The sequence below is a fragment of the Dermacentor silvarum genome, chromosome 3 (assembly GCF_013339745.2).
Source record: "Dermacentor silvarum isolate Dsil-2018 chromosome 3, BIME_Dsil_1.4, whole genome shotgun sequence".
Taxonomy (NCBI): Eukaryota; Metazoa; Arthropoda; class Arachnida; order Ixodida; family Ixodidae; genus Dermacentor; species Dermacentor silvarum.
In genome coordinates this window covers 210071986-210087144 of record NC_051156.1, presented here as the reverse complement: position 1 = coordinate 210087144, position 15159 = coordinate 210071986, and the positions used below count along the sequence as shown (strand labels likewise).

General features: G+C 44.8%; 1 protein-coding gene across 1 annotated transcript in view; it reads left to right on the top strand.

Annotated features, from left to right (window-relative positions):
* Positions 1-15159, top strand: part of LOC119446596 (sodium/hydrogen exchanger 3-like) — a 411172-nt gene that overhangs the window by 295372 nt on the left and 100641 nt on the right. The window contains 1 exon segment of the mRNA XM_049664238.1: positions 2804-2849. Coding sequence (XP_049520195.1) covers positions 2804-2849 — 46 coding nt within the window.

The following is a 15159-nucleotide window of genomic DNA, read 5'->3' as shown; positions in this document are numbered from 1 at the left end:
ATTCCGAGCAAGTCAAAAATGTTATCGCATGGCGACTATTCGCTAAAAATTGGGTGTGTTGGGCTGCTACTTGGTGACATTGTTAGAAAAAAAATTAAAGTTACCAACATCGTCACGAGTACTTCCACTAAGTAGAAGAGGAACCGCTCTGAAAACTTCGCGAAGATATCATAGAGACGATATGGAAACTTTATGGAAACGTGAGTGGAAACGTTATAGTAAAGAGCTAGTTCCTAGCGCGCAATGACTTCGGAGATATATGAATGCGCGCGTATGAAACATATTCGATCAAAGCTACACTCTTTGAGAAACCCTCTGGTTGTGGGAAATTCCAGGAGGCCTCACTACATCTTTGGCACAATCAAACGGGTTCTTGAATGCTTTATGCATTCAACAGACGACTCGCAATCACTGTTTCATCGACTGGGATTGTTTTCCGAAATCCATTGCGTACGCATCGAGACTATCTAAAACAACAATAGCTCTTGGATGATGAATATGTTTTTATTTAGTACAAACGGGTATGAAATAGAGTGTGCTAAACTTGAGCTCTTCAGTTGCATCTCGCTTGAGTACCGAGAGCATCGGCGATGGAATGTATTTTTGGCGGTGTTTTGCTCTCAATACAGGGGTAGTACGTTCTACGACGTTAAGCTCACTTGAGTAGTAGTTTTGTGTAGTATGACGTGAAGCTCACTTGTGTGGTAATCACTTGTGTAGTGATAATGTAGTAAGTTTAAGGCTCGATTTTTCTGACGTTAATGTCTCACTCTTTAGTACGCTTCAAAAATTGCAGTCGCCGCACGTTTCTTCTCGTTTGGTTCCCTGCGCCCTTGCAGAACATTTGTTTCTAAATCGTATGCGCCTCGCAATGATCAACCAGAAACTCACGTTACGCCAGATGCTTATCTGAACAGTTAGCGTCGAGAGCGCAATTCCGAGATCCCCCCCCCCCCCCCCCCCCGCCCAAACGCACACACAAACACACAAACTTTTTTTTTTTTTTTTGTATTCCGTCGTCTTTCCAGAGTCAGTAAGGCGCACGCAATCGAGAACATCCCTTGTGGTGAAAACTGATGTCGCAATCGCCATTACGCAAAACGATTTCTCATTTGATCTGCGCTAGGCATCGATTACGTCTTGCGCTTAAGGACTACAGGACTTTGAACGAGACATATAGCCCGACTGCAGATGTTTTTTTTTTTTGTTTTTTTTAATAACAGTGCATTTATTTTTCTTTCGTTTTGATGAAGGTCTGCCATATAGCGTGATGTTTTATTTGTATGTTTGGATGCCTATGTTATGTACGATTTCAAGCTGCTTTCTTTCTTTTTTTAAGTGTTATTTTAAGGGCACTTGAACATTGTTGGATGTAGCGCTGTGCGGAAAGCTGGTTTGTAGAGGACAACTTAATGTTCGGGCTGTAAGATGAAGAGGTTCCTAGTAGGGGGCGAATCATGGGCTTCCGTGATTGGGACAAACGTGTAGCTTTAATGTGAATGCAAGCAAATGCTTTCGCTCACATTAGTGAATGACAGCAAATAACTGTGGTTTGGAGCGCAGCAAAATGACTAAATGTGATTGCAGTTTGGACCGTAGCCACGTTTAGATCATGAACCGGCATTTTTATAGATACCGGCGTTCTTATAGATAAACGTCCACTTATCACTTATCACGTTTGGCCAGCACTGTATGTTCTGGCTGGTCCGATGATACTGTCGCGTCTGTAGCGCGCAGAAGAAAATAGCGTAGTTTCCACGACGTTTATGCTCAGCAGTCTAACAGCCTAACTAATAAAGATAATGCGTGTTATGATTCACCGCTTCTAAGGACCCGTCATTATATATATAGTCTTGCTTGAAAATACCGAAAGAACAAAGCCGCGTGTAAGGCTGTATTAGTCAGTCAGGATTTCGAATATATGATCAAATCCTGTCTGAAAGTAAATGTGTTTCTCTGTCGACATTAGTCTACAGTGATATGAAGTTGCAAATCGCCGCTGATCAATCGATGCCGAGGTTGCTGTCTCAAATTGTCGAAGACGTGCCTGCAAGTGCGCTGCGCCGTTCGGCGCGTTATTTCACGCATCCCAGAGGATTGCCGTCAGTGTATACAGTGTGTTCCAGTCCTTAAGTTAACACTTCAGTATATATTATGCGAGTCGTCATAACTTGCATATATGGCATCAACTTCATGGGAAAACGCGTAATGTAAATGGTTAGGTATATTGGCTGAAGAAAAAAAACTATGGCTGAGATGTTTGTATCAAAACTGCATGAGATTTAATCGGTCTTTAAATGCTAATTTTGTTTTTACTTTAACAGGGGACCGTGTTGCGCTCGTATCGTCAGTTGTACGCCACACAAATTTGACCGCCAAGAGATACCTGCTGTACAAATTAAGCGCGCATAAAAGAATGACAAAAACAAATAAAGAAAAACAAAAACAAACCTGGTCGGCATTGCTGGCACAAAATCGCGTTCCGCTTACGTTTGGCGCGCTTGTCACTTAAGATATGGCGCCGTGACGGTGCCGGCGAAACCTAGCACACTTTCAACGCAAACTTTCGCCGCTCGGAGATGGAGTGTCTCATTAATTTTGTCACGGGCACGTCAAAAAGGACCGAGCGCTGAATTAAGAACATCCCGTAACAGTATCCGACCGCGCACACTCTAATTTTAATTGCTAAAGAGGACCGCTCTCCGTGTTTGCCTGCGTGTTTGCCGCTCTCCGTGTTTTTTATATATTTTTTAATTTCTAATTCGTGCTCTCGCTCTTCTTTCTGTTCTGTTTTCTGACGCAGTTTTTCACCACGCCAACTTCCTCTCTTCCATTGTGCCGGAGTCATGGTGAGTTCTTTTCGTGTTGCTTTTCTCGGAGACGTTTTAATTGTTCTTTTCTTTTTTTTTTTCGTTTGCTTTATTGTAGCTCTCTTTTTGCGTGCCTTCTGGCTGATTATATTATTATATTTTTGATTTCCTCCGGCGCTTTATCATCTAAATTGATCGAGGAATCCTGCGATCGGCCCAAGTTGAGACGATGTTCCCGAGTTTCTTCGGCGTTCATGTTTTCTCTAATGGCGTCTCGTTTAAATTTTTGTTTTGTCGTTCCCCGAACTAGTGCTTTCCATTTTTATTGCTTTTAACAAGAGGCGTTTCACAAACACCCGTCGCTGAGCCGTTGACGCCATAGTTCGGGGTCTTGTTCTTATTCCTACTTAGTGGAGCTCAACTGCTCTTGGGGGGTGGTAGGATAAAAAAAAAAAAAAATACTGAGAGGAATCATAAGAACAAGGTAGATAAAAAGAATAACAGTAGCAATAACACTAAAATCCTAATCGAAATATAACTTTAAATACTGAGTTGGAAGTTACGCATATTTGTTATTGGAATATCTGCTCACCACAACTTGAGCATGAATACACTGATCCCTGCGGTTCTTCCACGATTCCGAATGCATCCGTGGAAGTCTTCAGGTGTGAGTGCGCTGAGGACCTCCGGCGATTCCGACTGGATCTCTTCAACTGTGCTAAACCGACGTACTTTCACTCTCAATTTCTTTTTGGGGAACCAAAAAATGTCACAGAAGGCAAGATCAGGTGAATATGGAGGCAGGGGGGGGGGGGGGGGTAGCATTATGGTGTGTTTAGAAGTCAGGAATGGAACAACGAGTGATGGGTGTGAGCGGGCGCGTTGTCGTGGTGTGAGGAGCCAGTTGTCCCTCCACTTCTCCGGATGTTTGCGCCTAATGGTCTCCCTTATAAGCGCTTCAAAGCCTCACAGTAAGAGTTGCTGTTTACGGTTTGTCCAGGAGATCCGAATTCCATGTTGGCAATTGCGTGAAGGTCAAAGAAAACAATTAGCACGGACTTCACGTGGTCACGAACTTGACGTGCCTCATTCGGCCGTGCTTCATGAATTGTGTGACTTCCACTGCGACGACGGCTGTTTGGTTTCAGGATCATGACCGTAAACCCATGTTTCATCACCGGTAATGCGATTTGAGAAGACGCTGGGTGCGTCGCTGACTTGTTACATCAGTTACATACAGACGAAAACTCGGTGGAGCTTCTGTTCGTTGCTAAGTAGTCTTGGCACAAATTTGGTAGAAATGCGTCTCTTGTTCAAAACGCCCGACAAAATTAGCTGAACTGTGCCGTATGACTGCCCTACAATATCACAGACATCCGTTATAGTTAACATGTGATTAGCAAGCATAGTCGCCCGAACTTCTGCTATCGTTTCCGATGTCGTGCTCGTTGACGGGCGTCCAGAACGCTCATCGTCGTCAACTGACGTTCGGCCGTCTTTGCAGCCTTCATACCAGGTACACATCTTTCTTTGGGCGACGGCATCAACTCCGAAAGCTTCCTTTAATATACAATATGTTTCTGTCATGGTTTTGTGAAGTTCGAAAGAAAACTTCATGCAGATTTTTTTCTTCTTAAGATCCGTCATATTCGTTGAAAAGAAATGCGCCGAATCAGTAAAATATTGCGCTGCAAATCACACTCAGCAAAACAACACTTCCTTTCATGTGATGCACAAGGCATACTGCTCGCCACATCTAGCGGTATAAAGGTGTACTACACCGAGTTTGCGTGCTCTGTTCCGCGAACTTTTGGTTAGCACCTGTATTTGCGAATACAACATGCACACTCGATGCACAGCTTCAGTGGCTAGAAGTGCGGCTATGACTGTCTAGATGCCGCATAGCATAGCTATTAACGCAGTGGTCTCATGGCACTCGTGACGTGATTCCCTGCCTGTCATGACCGTAAGGGTGGAATTTATTTATAAGTTAAAGGCAGAGAGGTCGGCCTGAATTGTGTTCTATAGCCTGCACCTCCGCTCAAGGAAGGAGGAAATGGGATTAAAAAGAACGACACAGGAAAAAAAAATGGATGCGTATATCAAATAATCACGTAACGCAGTGGTATCCTGAAAGTCTCGAGTCCAGTCCAATCCTTTGCACGTAGTCCATAACAGCCCTAGGAGCTGTTTCCGCAGCCGTGCGTTCACGCAGTGCGTCATAAAATAGAACCTCCAGAAAATGCTTGCCTTTCGTTGCCTTTCAGTGCAGAATCCGGAGTCTTCCGCTGTGAGCCATATCCAGGGAAGTCTTTGTGTGGCAATGAAAGGCTACGGAGGAAAAGCGCGCTCGAATTAGATCGCTCCTGTAAAAAAGTTCCACATTCTCATGCGCATTAGATTAAGCTGGGGAAAATGAAACACAAACCTTTTTTTTTTTTTTTTTGCACACAGCAATATAAGACAAATGCGCCACTAAGTGTTAAATTTGACTTACTTTTTCTGCCTTTTCTCTTCCGCGTTCGGGTAAATGCGAAACCGTCGCACGTGGAAGCTATGCTGATGCAGCATCTGCTCCAAGAAACAAAGATCTACATAGTTAGTATTAATTACTCTATGCAAAGAGCGCTGCAAAACGCTGCAGGAGTATACTTGGCGCAGTAAAACACACGTACAGAATCTCTGCCCTTGTAGTTTTCCCTCCATTTGCCATAGAAAATTATCCACTGAGTTCCCAGTTCGCATTGTTCGCGCGTTCTGAAATGTGCGTGCAGGGTCCAGTGAAGGGCGACGCGCAGGCGAATTCGGGGAAGGACAGTTGCCTGGCTTTGATTGAGCTTAGCTGGGAACCGAAAGGTCCTGTCCGCGGGTCTGTTTCTCGCAGGCGCCTGTACAAATAGCCTGGTTTAGCCCTGTGAGTTACCGCGGTAATTTCGCATAAGCGAATCCAGCACGAAGAGTGCGCATCCTTAAAAGGGACACTATATAGGACACTTGACATATAGACACTTGACAGGAAAGGGAAAGCGACAAGCTGGCTGGCAACTGCCACCGGAAAGGGCACAACGCCTGCCTACTCTTCAGAAAGGAAGAGACAGAAACATAGAAATGGAAGATCGGAAGAAGGGGAATTAAGTAAGTCATAAAAACGCAAGAACGAAAGGACTCTATAGTGACACCATGTTGAAGTTGCCTGCAATAAATTCTCCTGGCGGTCGTGGATTCTGATAGCGTCTGCTCGTGGTCTATAGTTGATGCTCTATCGATGAACAAGGCTCGTATTGTACTTCTAATGAGCCAAATATTTAATCTAGAGAGGCATCGAAATTTTACCGGCGCAATATCAGCACGAATACGCGCAAATACTTAGTAATGTGTGACGCCACAGTTGCGTGTGGATTCGGGCGCGAATGTCAGAAAGGGGAACTTCGACCGACATTTTTTCTCGGTTGTATAACAACTTTTCTTTTCACAATATAATTGAAACCAGAGTCTTAAAAGAATAGTTCACTAATATAACTAGACTTTTGTTTTTCTATCTTGGGACAATTTAGTCGGAAAGTTTCCACGAAGAAAATACAAAAGACGCATTGAGTACATCGTTGCCGGGTGCTTTTCGACTGTCTGCACGCAACACTTGATACTTACATTAACCCTTGTTTGACATGACGTTAGTTTCACTGTGAGGTTGCTCTTGTAAGTTTTCTATAAGTAATGTTCCTTCAATAAAAGTACAAGTTGAAAGTTTGCGCCAGTGTCGTATGGTCCTTTTCTTCGTCCGTCTGTTTCGTGCACATCCAAAAGTATACGAATATGAATAGGTACTAACTCGCCCAGCTTTCAGTTCTTCTGCTGCGTACCACTTGATCTCTTGTTCATCATCATCATCATTATCAACATCATCAACATCATCATCGTTGGTATCGTATTTCTCCTGCTCTTTTTCTTCTTCTTTTCCATTTAATTCTTCTACCTTTAACCTCTGTTCCATTTCGTTTCTCTCCTTCCGTCGACTTTCTTCTTCTTTTTTTTTCATCTTTATCTTTTGCCTTCACTTTTACTTCTTCGTCTTCTTAAAAAAAAAAACTTGTACGTGTCCACAGTGCTGGATCGGCCAAGAGAGAAACGTAAGGTTCCTACTATTATTTGATGACAAATAAGAAAGAAATGAAATCGTGCGTACCACTGCTTATCGTTGCTACGGTATTCTTTCTTCTTCAGTTCCCCGTCGTATTGCTGTTGTTGAAAACTCGAGAATTAAGGAATGAACGGTGAGAAAGCCACGCAACTCCTCCTGAGATAAAGCATTTGGCGAGCCGCCGTAAGATAAAGTAGGAGTGTCATGTTATTTAAAGGTTAAATATAATTAACAATTTTTTTTATCTGTCTCTCATTTTGTGAAAGATAATGCCAGAGTCAAGTAAAAGCATTTTGACGAGCCGTTATTAGGGAGTGAATGAGAAGGCGTTGGAAATAAAGGTCACTCATCTTTATCGACATTACACTATGTTTTTGTATTATGGTGTGTTGAGTACTTTTCCTTTCATCGTCGGAGGTGAGAACTTGGAGGCGAGAAAGCCAAAGAGAAAAAGACAGGCATACATACCGAAACACAGACAGAAAAATAGACGGACGGACGGACGGACGAACGAACAGAGGGATAAAATTTTTATGCGTTGTAGGAGGTCTCACAAAGCCGAATTTCATTCCATAAGTCTATACCAGAGCTTTCGCGCAGTCTTGTTACAACTGTTGTTACCGAACTGCCGGCAATACCCATCCTTAACGTGACTGCTAATAATTCATGGAGCTAAGAAGAAAAAAGAAGGAACAGAAATGAAAATTAGCCATCCATTTATGACATGTTCGACCGTAGCCGCCTTTTCAGAAGCCACCGGCGGCTGTAAACGTGCCGCTTGCCAAAAAAAATCAATCCGCAAACGCCTTAAACTGATTTTTTTTTAAATTTTCGTTCGCGTTTTGAAAATGTCGTTCTGCGTATACGTGGCAACTTCAATTGTGAACTCGGCGTGAAACGTCTGGCGTGGGTGCCATAGCCTGAGCTCAGTGTCAGAGCCGCCAGTCTTCGTTATTATGAACAAAATTACAGAGAAGAGAGCAATCGTCTTTTTGTCAATGCTGGCAACAGCGGGTCTTTGTGTACGGTGCTTAACCCCCTGCTTCTGTCTTCGTCAAACGTATTTTCTTTATTTCTTTCCTTTTTTTTCTTTACTTTCGTATTTCTTTTGTCTTTCAATACTTATCCTCACTTTCTTGCCCTGTTTTCTTCCCTTTCTGTCCCTTCTCTGTCATTGTATTTCCTCGTCAATTTTTTTCTTGCCACTTCTTTCACATCAAGGAATTGCGCATATTCTCTTCGTGTCAAGGCTTCGCGAGATTCGGCGTCAAGGCCTTAATTCAATAAGGATCCACTTGGGGCCTTCGTCGTGAACGATGCGTTCTGGTTCTCCCTGCCGCAGCGCCGTTCGCGTTTGCCCCGCTAGAAACAACATACGCTTCGTTGTTTGTCCTCGGACGCCTTTCCCCCTCACCCTCACGACCCTTTCCCTCTTTGATATTCGCGAAACGGAATTCGCGCGTAAAGCAAAATGTTTGTAAAGCGATAAAGCGAAACGAATGTTCAAACTATACAGTGGGCATGGTGAAGATGATAGGGCTGCGATGTTGTGAGGAATGGGAGAGAACGAAAGACAGACAGCTGATTTATTTCCGCGCCCTCTGTGCGCTTAGGTAAATGTGTTATGCAAAAGGGCGCGGCCGTGCGAGAAATAAACAACGTGTCGGGCGACGAGCAGTAAAAAATCAAACATGGGCTACTGCAGTGGCGTCAGTATGACATTAACCTTTCGCATAAAGTCTTAATACACAGCAGTGTTTGTGTCTGTCTGTTCGTTCTTGTGTTATTAGCGTTTAGTTATTATTATTAGCTTTTACACGTGAGTAAGGGAAATCACTGAAAACGTCTGTTCGTAACTCACTCATGCCGCAACCTGTAAGTCATCTGTTGCTTTCGGTAACCCTATATGACATTATTGACGTGTCCCGACAACCATATAAGGTGTGTATGTAAGACACGTCCCCCTCCCCTCTCTCCCCAGCGCAGGGTAGCAAACCAGATCTTCCCGAATCTGGTTAACCTCCCTGCCTTTCCCCTTTCCTCTCTCTCTCTCTCTCTCTCTATATATATATATATATATATATATATATATATATATATATATATATATATATATATATATATATATATAAAGGCATCTATATACGCCAACATTTCCCTAAACCCGATCCCTCACTTTACTGTCTCGCTTCGCTGACCACAACACGCAACACACAAACTAATCTGTCGCGTGTCCGTGACTTTTGCACTATGGGCAGAGATCTTACTGGACTTCTCGCACGCCGATGCAGGGTTACGTTTTTTTTTTCGCTTTTTTTTTTGTCGTGCCTCAAGGCAGTAAACTTTGAAATAATGACATAAAGTAGTGTCATTTCGTTTCTCACCATTCCCATCCGGAGTAGCCTACCGGGCGTGATGCCAGGCAAACATCTCCAAGATTCGGTAAAGTCTCTCTCTCTCTCTCTCTTTCGTCCACTTCGTTGGTTGCGCGATCGCACGACCTTGTGCTTTCGCAAAGAAGCTTGGAGAGAGAGATACGAGTTCCGCACGCACGGTGTGCGTGTTGTCTCTGCTGTCAACCGAGCCACTGTATAAGATTGAGCACGCTAAAGCGCATTTCCTAACAACCTAGCTGGGTGCGCCGCACGCATAGAGAAGCGGCTAGCGCTTCTCCAAGCGCCCGAGCCCACATCGGTACAGCAAAACACAAACGAACTTTGCCAACTGTCATCTACGTTTCGTAGACAAGCAAGCACTCCGTCTCAACTCGAAGCCGCCGTAATTCGAAGCAACCCTGATGTGTCGTCCATGGCTTAGTAATCCATGTGACCGCCGTGCTTCGCTTATCTCCCTCTCTCCTTCTCTCTCTCTACAAGCTTGCGTTGCTGCCCTTCTGGCAACCGCAAGATGTAGGGACCTGCAAGTGGAACAGAAAGTCGATCTACCGTAAAGTTTTCTTTTTTTTACCATGGTTCTTACGAGAATTTGCTCGCCTCTATAAATAACCGTGCCTTTCACGAAAAAATGTTCACCTTTGCGTATGTTTTGGTTGCAGAGTCAAAATTAACGATTGCGTGGTGCGTTGAAATGGTCTGAAAGCTGCGCGCGCTTTGCAAGTGGAAAATAAAAATTGCACGCAATTTTATAAGCAAACGTTCCGTAAGTCTTTCAGTTCTTCAATAAATAGAGAGAGAGCGTCCACATTCAGAGATCTCGTAATAGCACGCGCCGCTTAACTTAAGCCACAACATCTTGTCACAAGGAAAAAGGGACGAATTTCAGTTTGCGCATGAAAAACACTCTGTATGCGCAATTCCATCGCTCGTCACAAAAATACGGCCGCCTTTACGCCACTCTGGTTACGCTCTTTTTAGTTTTTATTTTTCTCTTGGTGTACCATATCTCCGCGTTTTTGTTTGGGCAGCTTTGTTTGCGCGTGTCACGTATAGGGCCGACACCGCTCCGATGCTCTTCAATGTACGCAGCCAACCTCGGCGCGCTTTGGTCATCGGAGCGTAAACTTTTCGCTCAGTTTATTCTTTTTTTTTAGCTCATGATGGTTCTTCTTCTCATACCTCCTGCCGTCCTTTCTTTCCGGTCCACGAACGTGTGTTCACTGTTGACACAGGCTCGAGCTTTGTCCGTCGACGTTGACTTGTTTTCTCATGTCGGCATTCGTATCGCCAAAGTGTACAATTTTTACGCTTACGTTTCTCAAGAATACCGTGCAGCGTTTCGAAAGCCAGGACAGGCGTGAAGTAACAAAAGTTCCAGTTAACATAGCTGTACACTTGCGATTTCTTTTCAAGTTATTTGCCCCGTCGCTTCACTTATAAGAATTGATTGGAACGGCCTTCACATTGTTTGTATACCTCTCATAGCGCGTAGCCGCAATATCAGTTCAGCGTTGTGTAGACGTTCTGAAGCATCCATGAATGCCAAATTGTCGCGCATTTTTGCATAAGCCACTGACTCACGCGAAGGTCTGAGAAAACGCAGCGGATATCGTCATGCGACAAACAAAACAGCGCCGCAGGATTGTGCGTCTAACTTTATGCTTCGCTCTTTTCTTTTTTTTTTTTTTGTCTCTCATTTTGATTTACATGGCTAAGCTGATGTTGGTGCCAAAAGATGGTATTTCCATGCTCTTTGTCACACGACCAAAAGGGAAGCATATGGCGAGCAACATAACATCAGAGAGGGCAAATTAAGCGCGTCGTAATATTACTAAACCCTACAGGTATACTCGGAACGTGTCCCTATTTTCTGGTTGTTATCATACATCATGCCTTTGTGCCGAAGTCGAGACACGATGGTCGAATGCAACGGAAGTGCACCTAGGCGCGGCATTCACGTTCGTAATGGCACGAGAGGAGGGCGCGCGAAATGAATGACATCCTGGATCCGAGTGTTCTCGCTGGTTGTTCGCAGCTGTCGAGGCCGTGGTAGGTCTCTTTCTGCACCCGAGTCTATTAGACCCTCTCGCTGTTTACAAACGTAGGCCCATGGACGGCTTCCGGTATTGCCGACTGACGTAACCTACTAAATTTAGAGGGCAATAAAGGCAATGGTGACTATACAGCATGAAGGCGTTGAATCAGAAGCCCTCAGATTTTCGACACTTTTGCCTTGTACACAACTCCAGTTTTACAAGTCAAGTTTGCCGTAAGTTTTACGAAACATTGTAAAGAAGAGTCTTGAGGTATTACGCGCATTCTCTTTATCCGTAACCGTAAAAAAGATACTTTCTATACATCGAAACAACTTAGGAACGTGCTTTCTGATCCGGCCTAGTAGACTGAAGGGTACGTGACCGGAAGTTTATTTTGGACCGCGGGCTCGCTGCTGCTATTGCGTGCGTAAATGAAGTGCAGGGCCCGCCTCTCCTCGTGTTCCCGCACACCTTTGCTTCCTATTCACCCTCTGTGTAGGGTAGCAATCCGGATGTGCGTCTGGTTGACTTCACAACCTTTCGCTGTCACACTTCTGTCTTCCTCCTTCTCCACTCCCTCCACCAACTCATCTCCCTTTCTCCTAGTGCAAAGCCACTGGCTAACTTTGTGCCGGTTCAGGCCGAATACTGTGCCTTCCTTCAAATGCATTCACTCTCTTTCTATTTATCTAAAACTCCTCGTCTCCGTATATCCCTTGTATCGCCACGCAATATATATATATATATATATATATATATATATATATATATATAATATGCATACAAGATGAAGGTTTCGCGCCAGACCCGAAGGTATATTTAAAAAAGAAAAAAAAAGACGAACGTTTATCGCATATTTACTGACTGACGTTTCGGCCGGACGTCATTCAGTCCGACGAAGGCCGGTCCTCCGGCCGAAACGTCAGTCAGTAAATATGCCATAAGCGTTCCTCTTTTTTTACCTTGTTTTGAAGATATATATATATATATATATATATATATATATATATATATATATGTATATATATATATATATGTATATATATATATATATATATATATATATATATATGCATCTCTTTGGCCATATTTGATTCGAAGTGTGAGATCATCACATCGTGAAGCATCTGTAGACGGTCTACATACTGTTTATACGCAGTATATGGAGTACGCGAAGTCTACCATGCTTGTCTATAAGAGCGTCTGTGCATAAAACGTACTCGGTGTTTGACATTCAATAAATGTGCAAGACACATTTTTTGCTAGGAATGAGTTGTTGCCAGTCACGAGCCTTCGTCCATATGTCATTGAGATATAGGTCCCTAAGTATAGTTGACGCGTGTTCTATAGCTTTTAAACCCACTCCACCGTCACGGATAAACAAACTTTACATATCGCATCTTTCTTTCTCGCTTTTTCGGTCCGTTCATCCGTTCCTGCTCTAACGGTCTCGCTTCATGGAAAAAAAAAGAGTAATAAAGAAAGCAATAAAAGCACCTAGCTCACATGAACTCCAGATTCTTCAGGTGTGCGTGTTTTTCGTCCGAAGTTCGAGTTTCCGGTGACACGTCGTCCGACCCGGGTCCGGCGATGCGTGCAGAGCACGTGTGATGACCGCCGCCGTCGCCGCCGCAGGACAATTTTTCTCTCTATGTTTATCATTATTTTGTGGCCTTCGCGCTACCGCTAGTTGACGCGGCTCCCAGACCGGGATCACTGAACCGCGGAGCGCATCGCGAGCCCCAAGCGAGCAGGGCAGCCAATCAAACAGAATGAAAGAACATTGCACCCGCAAAGAAGACTTGTGCGTGCACGTATACCTCGTCTGATCGAAATCAGAACCACTGACGCGCGATGCGAGCGTATATGCTAGCATAATTTGTCGGGCGCGTTTGCAAGCCGCATATAGCGGAGCGAACGGCGGACTGACTGATTGGAACCATGCCGCTTACTTCGGGATCACGCTTCGCTTCGATTAAGTCGCGCTTCGCTTGGCGCCAGAGGCGTACAGCTTTCTGGGTGCATTTGGGATCTCTAATCCGACGCACGCTATGGATATATTTCTGGCTGGAAGCTCTGCGCTAGCATAAATTGGCAGTTGAGCTCCTACACGACTTGCTTACCCGCCAACTTGATAAAATGTGCGCTTTGGCAATCGAGTGTTGAACAGTAAGTATCCTAGGATCATCGCATTCATTGAACAGTAACCTAAACAAACTATATTTTTTTGCAATAAACGCAAAACGAATGCTTCTATCTACTTGCTTTTCGCCCATTTCAGCTATGGAATGGATTTCTTTTTGCATCGTGATGGTCAAAGCGCAAAAAGTGTGGGACGGCTTATCATTCGCAAAGAAGCAAGATTTAACCGCCCATAGTGCATACCGCCTCCACTGTTCTCGTTCATACGAACGCACAATTACGTCCCATTTGCAGTTTATCACACGTGGAACGAACAGAATCACCCAAGAGGGCTTCACCACGCGTGAATCATTATTGTGGAGAAGCCAGATATGACTCAAGGATGTGCACGCATATAACCTACACGTCAAGACTCTCGAGGCGCCATGCCCGACTTGCTAATTCATCGCACAATTAAGTGCTTAAACGTTACTTTCACTGAGACCTTACGTTTTCACATGTTGACGCAATTTGATTCGGCACCAGTCTACCATGCGCTGACATTACTTAGCGGTGTGCTCACGTCACTTCGCGTTACCTTTATACAATTTGCAGCATGTTGTGCAACGCCTCCTGAATAGCAGGCCTGGGCACTATGCTTTTTGACGTCACGCTACTTGGACCAAAATTTCCACTGTCAAGCCCGGCGTGACGAAAGCGGTGACGTCAAAATCACCGTGGCTTACTCGGGAGCATCCCCGTTCGATTCTATGGCACTCGTCTTCGTCGTTAACTCAAGTCCGTCTCGTGGGCCGCTACGCGCACAGCACGCCTGCGTCGCTACATGTTAGAATCTCCTAACGTATGCGTGTAGGCGTACCCGATGTCCTGATGTCTTCTATTGTACGATCACGACGTAGAACGTACGCGTCCTTGAAGATTCCTCAAGCAGGCATACGCGTATCGGGTACGCGTATCTATTCGACATCGTGTACGCGTGTATTTTTGGCATGCAAGAAAAGAAAAAAAAAAGAAAAACTATGCTGGATAGTGCGTTGGGTCAGCGGCGAACGCATACTCGAGAGGACCTCGTCTGGATACTGGGCTGTCACGGAGCGGCATATTTTCGAATGGTTTGGACGCTGATTAACGACACGCCGAATTACGAGCGGCAAACACGTGGGCTCCTGACTGTGCAGCGTACAATGCATTCGACATCGACACGCCGAATTACGAGCGGCAAACACGTGGGCTCCTGACTGTGCAGCGTACAATGCATTCGACATCGACACGCCGAATTACGGGCCCCGAAGTGTGCGCGTACGGCCACGTGGTAGTGCCGGGATCAACCTTGGCCCTTGACAGTGGGAGAGAGGCTGATCTGCGGTTCTTCGTCCATAGTGCGAGTGCGGCCAAGATTGTTGGGAGCTAAGAGAGCTGAATTCGGAGAATGCTACGTAGCGGCAGTTTCCCTACCTAGGGAACTAGGGAAATGAGAGGCTATTTAGGCGCATGTTTTGGGCCCTGCTGATTAGTCTAGAAGCTGAACCTATGCGCTGCTGAGAAGCCGTTGGGGGGCTAGTGCCGTCCAGTATCGCCTGGGCCGCCTGGCCACGTCGGAACTCCGAGGAACTTGTTGACGTACGAGACGTCAAACC